This window comes from Vidua macroura, chromosome 14 (genome assembly GCF_024509145.1).
Source record: "Vidua macroura isolate BioBank_ID:100142 chromosome 14, ASM2450914v1, whole genome shotgun sequence".
NCBI lineage: Eukaryota > Metazoa > Chordata > Aves > Passeriformes > Viduidae > Vidua > Vidua macroura.
Genome location: NC_071584.1, coordinates 20439625 through 20449312, shown reverse-complemented (window position 1 = coordinate 20449312; position 9688 = coordinate 20439625). Strand labels below are relative to the sequence as shown.

The 9688-nt window shown below is 60.6% G+C and overlaps 1 protein-coding gene across 2 annotated transcripts in view; it reads left to right on the top strand.

The window, feature by feature from the left end:
- The first annotated feature begins 5692 nt into the window (after positions 1 to 5692).
- PCDH19 (protocadherin 19) overlaps positions 5693 to 9688 on the top strand; it is a 56596-nt gene continuing 52600 nt past the window's right edge. For both annotated transcript variants that reach the window (XM_053989914.1, XM_053989913.1), the window contains exon 1: positions 5693 to 7833. In XM_053989914.1, the coding sequence (XP_053845889.1) occupies positions 5693 to 7833 (2141 nt within the window). The remainder of the gene's footprint in view (positions 7834 to 9688) is intronic.

Here is a 9688-nt window from a genome sequence, read left to right as displayed (position 1 = left end):
CCTTTTTCTATGCTACAGGTTTTTTTTTGTTTTCTACTTCACTGTGATATTAGAAATATTTCAAGGAGAAGAAAAACCACAAACCTAAACTGTAACTCCTGACACCAGATACTTTGAAAAGCTTTCAAGTTGTGCAGAACTGGATAAGCAAAAAAAAAAAAAAAAAAAAAAAAAAAAGGAAAAAATAAACCTACATCATTTATTTTACTTCACCTAGTAGCTAAAAGAAAAGGTGCTGGAAAGGGGAAAAACAACACTTCAGAACTGAGAAACTAAAAGAAAGGTTCTGAAAAATTAAAAAGTTAAAGTTCTTCTTTGATGCTTAAAACAAATTTCAAAATTTCCAACTGTGTTGTGCATGTTCTCCCCAGTTCTGCAGGGTGCTGGGGCGTGGCTTTGCTCCCCCCTGGCTCCAGCAGAGGATGAGTGGGGGCTTGGGTCCCCCAGCTGGTGCAGGGACCTGAGGGAGCCTGGGCTAGGAGGGTGCAGAGCAGGCATTGAATGCCCCAGGCCACCCTGCTCTGCAGCCCCACAGCCCAGGAGAGGCAGGAGCTGCTCAGGGAGCAGATATCTGTGAGCAAGGGCCAATCCCTGCTCCTCCTTTTCCCTCATCCCTGCACAAGGAATGTTTAATAAAACCCTTGATATCTTAGTTTTAAATATACATGTTTCAGATGCTGAGATTTACTTTTTGGCAGGGATGAGGGCTGGAGAGGAGTCATCACGTTAGTGTTCAAACAAAGGGCTGCAAGCTGTACCTCTCGCTTACAATTCAGAGCTTTCCTTATTCCACAGCGTGGGCAGATCAGGATCTCTGTTCCGTGCTGCCCAGCCCCAGCAATGAGGTGGCCGAGTGACAGGTCCTGGTGCCATCCTGCTCCTCAGCCTCCTCCTGTGGCCCCCGGGCTCCAAGGGGGATGATGCAGCTCCCCAGCAGCAGAGGTGCTACAAAATGGGCTTGCAGGGCCAGCTCCTGCAGGGGATTTGGCCAAGGGCAACAAGGGGAGCACCGTGTCAGCAGCCCCCTCCCTCCCAGCCAGGCCAGCAGGCAGTGATGCTGAGGGCATCATCAGGTGCACTGCAACAGGAGTGCTGGCTTTGGCTAAGCTAATTGTGTTGCAAGGAGTGGAGCGAAGCTTTCAGATTTCGTGTGGCATCTTTATTAATGTGCCTACTCGAGTTCCCTGGGACGCGATGTTTTCTCCTTCCCCTGGCCATCCATCTGAGCTGATAATAGGACTATTAATCCATTTTGTTGACAGCACGCACAGACCTCCAGTGAGGCAGGAGATGGGGAAGAGGTGGGGCTGCAATCGATGCTTGTTTTGTTCCAAAGGGATCCCGTTTTGTTCCAAAGGGATCCCGTCACAGCCTCTGACAGACTGAGCGGGAGCTGGAGGTGAGCACGTGGGGTGCTAACCAAGGCTACAGGGGCTGGGTGGCTGGCCAGCTGGGGCCTGGCTTCTCCTTGGTCACCTGGAGAGCATCCTGCAGAAAAGCATTGAGAGATGAGATGTTCTACACAAGCCAGACCTGGAGACCTTGTGCTTGCTCCAGGTTCTACGCTCAGCAACCTCCTATCAGTTATTGACCCACTTCTAATCCCCCTTCGTACCCACCCAGAGGTGAAATTTCTCTGATTTCAGGACCTTTTCAGCCCTGCCTGGCTATGAGGTGACTGGCACAGCACCCATTGTCCGTGATTTCCTTCATAGCAGCGGAAATACTTATATGCAACAAATAAAGAAAAGCAGGTCTTTTATAGGTGTGATCCATAAGGAAATATTTCAGTGGAAAAGGAGCTGGGAAATGAGGTGCATCCCTGCCCAGCTCTTGCCCCTTTGCTCAGCCCCTGCCAGTAGCTGATCCCAGGTGCCTTTATATTCAGACTGATCCTGTCTGGTTTTAAATATCTCAGGCCACAGAACTTTCTCCCTCCAGGGAACCACGTCGCAGTCTCATAATTTTCGCTGTTAGCACAGGGGATTTTTTTCCCCTGTGACATTCAGCCTAAATGCTCCATTTCTTCATTTCCTGTCATCCCTTCTGGTGATGCCCCTTGTACTCTATTAAATAATTCCTTCCCTCCCTCTCTATTTACTCCAACCAGATCTGTAAGGCTCTTAGTTTGTCTCCCCATGGACAGCTCTTAACCAAGCAATATATATATTTAAGCCTTTTAATCTTCTTTCAGAAATCAGTCTCTCCGTGCCTTTGATCATTTGTGTGGCTTCCCCTCTGAACTGCCGCCAACGCGTCTGTGCCGAGGGAGCCGCTGCGGCCACACCTGAGCCTCGCAGCGCCTCCCGCCGCCCTCGGATGCGCGGGACCCAAAACCGCCGGGGCTGGCCCGTCCCTGCTGCACAGCAGCCTCCTGCGTCCCCCTTGCTGACCCCTGGCCCCAGGCCTTTCTCTGGGGCGTCGCTCTGGATCTTGGCTTGGCTTGGCTTGGCTTGGCTCGGCTCAGCCATCGCTGCCTGTCCTGCTGTCGCTCCGACTCGCCTTTGCGTCCCAGCCGCGCTCGCTCACATCTGTCCACGGCGCAGCTCCTCTCGCTGCTTCCTGCCCATATTTCTAATCTCACTAGGCCCTTTTTGTGTTAATTTTCTATGCTTGCTGGAGCTCACAGCACCTCCCAGTATAGCATCATCTGCCAAATTCATTAATGTGTAGTTTACTCCCTCTTTCCAGGTCATTAATGAGGGTATTAAATGAGAGCAGCCCTAACCTAGATCCCTGCAGTACCCCATAAACACCTCCCCCTGCTTCTAATTACCCTTTGTTTATGATCCCTCAGCCAGGTTTTCAATCCACATGGCACAGTTCAAGCCATCAGAATTAATTTTTTCATGGAAGACTTCGACAGGGCTTTTCCCCCTCGTGCCGTCCCCAAGTGCCACCCCTCCACGTCCCACTGCCGCTCCCCGTGGGTCACAGTGACCTACGGCGCTGCTTTCCGGAGAGGAGAAGGAGCACCTGGCAAAGGCTCTTTCCTCTGCCGGCTTTTGTCCCGCTGCTCCAGGACACGGCAGCGGAATTGGAGGGGTCCTGCGGGAAGGAGGGCGCTCCCCTCGGCTGTCCCTGGGCACTGTGTCCCGCCCTGGGCGGGGGCATCTCACGGCGTGGTGTCCCCGGAGGGATGTCCCTGTCCCGGGGGATGGAGTCAAAGGGCGGGTGCTGTCCGGGACAGGTGCCGCCGGAGAGGTGGTGTCCCCGGACGGGCGGTGTCACGCGGGATGGGATCACGGGGACGGTGTCTCTGAACGGATGCTGTCCCAGGGACGGTGATCGTGGATGGATGCTGTCCCTGGCGGCAGGCGGTATCCCGGTCACCCTCTACAGGCCCTCCCAGCCGGGAGGGGCCCGTGCCGCCCGACGAGCCCCGCCCAGGTGTCTCGGTGTCCCGTTGTCTCGGTATCCCGGTGTCCCATTGTGCCGATATCCCGGTGTCCCGGTGTCTCTGTCTCCCGGTGTCTTGGTGTCCCGTTGTCCCGGTGTCCCGGTGTCTCTGTGTCTCGGTGTCCCGGTGTCTCTGTGTCCCGTTGTCCCGGTGTCTCTGTGTCCCGGTGTCTCTGTGTCCCGTTGTCCCGGTGTCCCGGTGTCTCTGTGTCCCGGTGTCCCGGTGTCTCTGTGTCCCGGTGTCTCTGTGTCCCGTTGTCCCGGTGTCTCGGTGTCTCTGTGTCCCGTTGTCCCGGTATCCCGTTGTCCCGTTGTCCCGGTGTCTCGGTGTCTCTGTGTCCCGTTGTCCCGGTATCCCGTTGTCCCGTTGTCCCGGTGTCTCGGTGTCTCTGTGTCCCGTTGTCCCGGTGTCTCGGTATCGCCGTTCCCGGGCCGGGCCGGTGCCGTCCCGCGCGCGGCCGCGAGATGGCGCCCTTGTGCCTGGGAAGGCGCGGCGGGGCCCGACGGCGCGGCCGGGCCGGGCGGGGCAGGACCGGGCCGGGCCGGGCTGGGCAGGACCGGGACGGGCCGGGCTGGGCAGGACCGGGCTGGGACGGGCGGGGCAGGACCGGGCCGGGCGGGGCGGGGCAGGACCGGGCTGGGCCGGGTGGGGCAGGGCTGGACCGGGCCGGGCCGGGCGGGGCAGGGCCGGACCGGGCCGGGCGGGGCAGGACCGGGCTGGGCCGGGCGGGGCGGGACCGGGCCGGGCGGGGCGGGGCAGGACCGGGACGGACCGGGCGGGGCGGGACCGGGCTGGGCCGGGCTGGGCAGGACCGGGCTGGGCCGGGCGGGGCGGGGCAGGACCGGGACGGGCCGGGCGGGGCAGGACCGGGCGGGGCAGAACCGGGCTGGGCCGGGCGGGGCAGGACCGGGACGGGCCGGGCCGGGCGGGGCGGGACCGGGCCGGGCCGAGCCGAGCCCGCGGGGCGCGGCACCGCCCAGGCGTCGGTTCCCGATGCCAACCACCCAATGGGACCTGTGCCGCGGCAGGTGCACCGGACCCCTGCTGCCCGCCCCCCCCCCCGCCCCGCGCCGCCTGACCGCTGCCGACCGGCGGGCTGCGGGGCGGTTTGCCGACACCGGCACCGGCCCCTCTGTAACCCCGCGGAGGGGAACGGCGCGCTGGGAGGTGTCCGAGCCGCGACCCGCCGGGGGTCCTCCCGCTGTCACCTTCCCCCGGCCCTGTACGGAGCCGCCGGGACCCTGCGGACGGCACTCGCGGAGACGGGAGGTAAGGCACGGGCACACGGGAACGCTTTATTTCATCGTTAGGAGGACACGGTACCGCGGTGGTTTCTCCAGGGATCAGCACGGTGCAGCGAGCGCTGCGGGGCTGGAGCCTCCCGGGGGCGTTGGGCGGACCCGGGCCCCGCGCCGGCTCCCGGGAGCACTGCCCGGCGGGCGGGGTCCTCCTGCCCCAGAGGGTTCCGTCTCTATTGAACCGACTTGGGGCGCTCCGCGGGACCCGGTGGTCCCCGCGCTGCCCGCCGAGATCCGCCACCGCCCAGCGCTCACTCGCTAAAGAAGTAACCGCCGGTGACCGCGGCCGCGGAGCCAAAACACCAGTGCGCCCGCAGCTCCTGGGCAGCGGGGCGGGGGAGCATGGACAGCAGGGACAGCAGGGACAGCAGGGACAGCAGGGACAGCAGGGACAGCAGGGACAGCGGGCTCCCGGCTTGGGCAGCGGTCCCGTCCCGCTCCGCTCCGCGCCCGATCCGCGCCCGCTCCGCTCCCGTCCGCGCCGCCGGCCCCGCCCCGGCCCCGCCCCCGGCCGGCCGCGCGATCCCATTGGCGGCGGCGCGGCGCGCCGGCCCCGCCCCCGAGCGCCCATTGGCCGCAGCTCGGCGCCGCCCGCCCCCGCGCCGCCCGCCCCCGCGCCGCCCGCCGGCGCTCCGGACTGCGGGCAGTGGCGTGCGGCCGCCGCAGCGAGCGCCGGCGGGAGCGGGCTCGGCGCTGCACCGCACGGCTCGGCTCGGCTCGGCTCCTCGCCTCGGTACCGCTCGGCTCAGCACCCCGCTTCTGCTCCCGCGCCCGCTCGCCATGCCCGGCCCTTCCGCGGCGCCGCCGGCACGGAGCGCCTGAGCGGACGGCGTTGGCGTGCGCGCGGGGGAAGCGCGGCTCCGGTGCCCGCAGCCGCCCGCCCGCCGCCGGGGCAGCCCGGCGGGCGCTGCCCGCATGAGCGCGGCGGGCCCCTGAGGCGCGCGGCCGGCGGCCGTCGGGGCGCGGCGCGGCGGGCGGAGCGGGCGGCGGGGCCATGGGGGCTCTCCCGGCGCTGCTCGGGGCCGCCTTGCTGTGGGCCGGCGCCGGGGCCCTCGTCAACCTCAAGTACTCGGTGGAGGAGGAGCAGCGGGCCGGCACGGTGATCGCCAACGTCGCCAAGGACGCCCGGGACGCCGGTTTCGTGCTGGACCCCCGGCAGCCCGCCGCCTTCCGGGTGGTCTCCAACTCGGCCCCCCACTTGGTGGACATCAGCCCCGGGTCCGGGCTGCTGGTGACCAAGCAGAAGATCGACAGGGACCTGCTGTGCCGGCAGAGCCCCAAGTGTGTCATCTCGCTGGAGGTGATGTCCAGCTCCATGGAGATCTGCGTGATCAAGCTGGAGATCAAGGACCTAAACGACAATGCGCCCAGCTTCCCCACGGACCAAATCGAGCTGGAGATCTCGGAGACGGCCAGCCCTGGCACCCGGGTGCCACTGGAGAGTGCCTATGACCCGGACTCGGGCAGCTTTGGTGTGCAGAGCTACGAGATCACCCCCAATGACCTCTTTGGGCTGGAGACCAAGACACGGGGCGACGGGTCGCGTTTTGCTGAGCTGGTGGTGGAGAAGAGCCTGGACCGTGAGACCCAGTCCCACTACAGCTACGTGATCACGGCGCTGGATGGTGGCGACCCGCCCAACTTTGGCACAGTGGAGCTCAGCATCCGCGTCATCGACTCCAACGACAACAACCCGCTCTTCGAGGAGCCAGCCTACACCGTCAGCGTGCCTGAAAATGCCCCACCGGGGACGCCAGTCATCCGCCTCAATGCCTCTGACCCCGACGAGGGCACCAACGGCCAGGTCCTCTACTCCTTCCACAGCTACGTCTCTGAGCGGGCCCGGGAGCTCTTCCAAATCGACCCCCAGAGTGGCCTGATCACGGTGAGCGGCGCCATCGACTACGAGGAGGGTCACGTCTACGAGCTGGACGTGCAGGCCAAGGACTTGGGGCCTAACTCCATCCCTGCCCATTGCAAAGTGACCGTTAGCGTGCAGGATGCCAACGACAACCCGCCCCTCATCAACCTGCTGTCTGTCAACAGCGAGCTGGTGGAGGTGAGCGAGAGCGCCCCGCCGGGGTACGTCATCGCCCTGGTGCGCGTCTCGGATCGCGACTCCGGGGCCAACGGGCGCGTGCAGTGCAAGCTCCTGGGCAACGTGCCTTTTCGACTCCAGGAGTACGAGAGCTTCTCCACCATCCTGGTGGACGGGCGGCTGGACCGGGAGCAGAGGGACCAGTACAACCTCACCATCCAGGCTAGGGATAATGGCATCCCTTCCCTGCAGGCCACCAAATCCTTCACCGTCAAGATCACCGATGAGAATGACAACCATCCCCACTTCTCCAAGCCCTATTACCAGGTCATCGTGCAGGAGAACAACACCCCGGGGGCCTACCTCCTCTCGGTGTCAGCCAGGGACCCTGACCTGGGCCTCAATGGCAGCGTGTCCTACCAGATCGTGCCCTCCCAAGTCAGGGACATGCCTGTTTTCACCTATGTCTCCATCAACCCCAACTCTGGAGATATCTATGCTTTGAGGTCCTTCAATCACGAACAGACCAAGGCCTTTGAGTTCAAGGTCTTGGCAAAAGATGGGGGTAATCCCTCTCTGCAGAGCAATGCCACCGTCAGGGTGATCGTCCTGGACGTGAACGACAACACGCCCGTGATCACGGCCCCGCCGCTGGTCAATGGGACGGCCGAGGTGTACATCCCCAGGAACGCGGGGGTCGGCTACTTGGTGACAGTGGTCAAGGCAGATGACTATGATGAGGGTGAAAATGGCAGACTTTCCTACGAAATGGTGGAAGGAGACAGAGGATTTTTTGAGATCGACCAGGTCAATGGAGAGATAAGGACCACCAGAGCCTTTGGGGAGAACGCCAAAACAGCCTATGAGCTCATCGTGGTGGCTCATGACCATGGGAAAACATCTCTCTCGGCTTCTGCCTTGATTTTGATATACCTGTCTCCAGCCCTGGATGCCCAGGAGTCCATAGGATCTGTTAACCTCTCCTTGATTTTCATTATTGCCCTGGGGTCTATTGCAGCCATTCTTTTTGTCACCATGATCTTTGTGGCAGTCAAGTGCAAAAGGGATAACAAGGAAATCAGGACCTACAACTGCAGGTAAAGATACCTTTGTTTATGTGCACCTGCGGGTCTGCTTTGGTTTCTGCCATCGCGGTTACTTTTGCTTTTGCTGCTGGATACTTGGGGTGGTGAGGAGGGCTGGATTTGCCTCGGGAACAAAACTGAGGTCCCTGTCCCTGTAAGAAAATTTCCTGCAAAGCTTTAAGGAATTGCTCCCTGCGAGGAGAGCAGAGTAACGAATCGACTTAATCGCGCGGCTTGACAATCTGTTGCAGCACCCCCGATTTTCCGTGCGGGGAGAACGGCTTTGCCAGGGGCATGGCTGGTTCCCGAGGGCAGCCCCCCGTGCCCAGCGCAGCTCCCCGGGCTGGCGAGGGGGGGAAAGCCGCCCGGCCGCCGCAGCATCCCCGCAGCGGTGGCATCCCTCAGCCTCGCCGGCCGCTCAAAGGAGCTATTGTGCGCCCGCTGCGGCTGCTCGCCACGGCCACCGCGGGGCCAGCGGCGGAGAGCCCCCCCCGGCCGGCTCCGGAGCGGGCACGGCCGGCGGGGATGGGGCCGGTGTTGGGGGGGGGGGGTGGGATTTTTGATTTTTGCATCGCTCTGTCGCTTTGCCCGGGCTGGGTGAGCGCTCCGCGGTCCGGAATGCCGGAGGGGAGGGCCAGCCCCGCGCCCGGAGCCGCTGAAAGGCTGATAGGGGGAAATCCAGTCCCCTGAATATGTAACAGCCTGGCGATTATTGTCTCTCTTTTACTATTCTCTGTGTTACACAAGTTAGGAGACAAATGCTAACCACACATGAATATCAATCAGATGCCATAAAAGAGCAGCTGCAATGCCTCATAAATGGTTTAATCCTGTTACTAGTGAAATAGCCATGACTTCTCCATTCCTTCGGCACCGAGTCGTTTCAGAGAGGAGGGATGGAAATTAATTTCGCTCTACCTTGGAAACGCACGCTCGCCCCTGGCAATCCAGCGGCGCGGGGGGATGTGCGGTCTTTAAAGTTTTATTTACGCAGAAATAATGCCGGAGAGTCGGGGCATTGTACCCCGTTTTCACAGCGTAAAGTGCGTATATAAGCCTTTTTGCTCGATGGGGGAAAAATCATCTGCAAATAAAGGTCGGTCTGTGCTGTATTATGGGATGCCTAGCTTCAAGTGAAAGCTCACAGACCAGATTTCTTGCCAGCTCGGCCCATTAAAAGGGGATAGGACCTGAATGGATAAAAATCATGTTGTGGTGGTGCCCCTAAGAGCTACCCACATACGTATAAGCTTTGGGTTTACTGTGACGGCTTAGGGATTAATGAAGTGCGGTTTAATTAAATAATTGGTCAATAGAGAAAGGACAGAAAAATGAATGCCTGCAGGAAATAATTGGGCTCTCGCATTGCCAAACTTAAACATTTAGGTAAACAAAACAATTAAAGCTTCATCAAGCATTGTTAGACGAGCCAGCAGCGTATAGACTGTTGGCACAACAGCAATCCCTGCCTTCCTGTGATTTATTTGCACACTCAGGGGGGTGCTCGGGCTGTTGTCTGTGTGTGTCTGAGCAGGAGTCAGCTGCAGAGGTGGGGAAGCTCCAGGCAGGCTCAGCAGCGGCAGCGACCATGGGGCATCCTCTCCCCACGCCTTTGGGCTTTGCAGTGCCTTGTGTTAGAGATTCTTCACCAGAGCTGCTGGAGACTCTTCAAATGACGTGTTAATTTATGAGGCACACATGAGGGCTGTTCGACTTAGTGGCATTTTCATGCTCAGGCAATTAGCTTTCTGGAACAAGAATATTTGTCCAAAATTTGCCTTTCCGGATAAACTGTATTATTTATTCATCCCGTTGTTTCTGTTGCAGCTATTGGATTTATTTTTATTTTTTTTTTTAATGCTGTTAT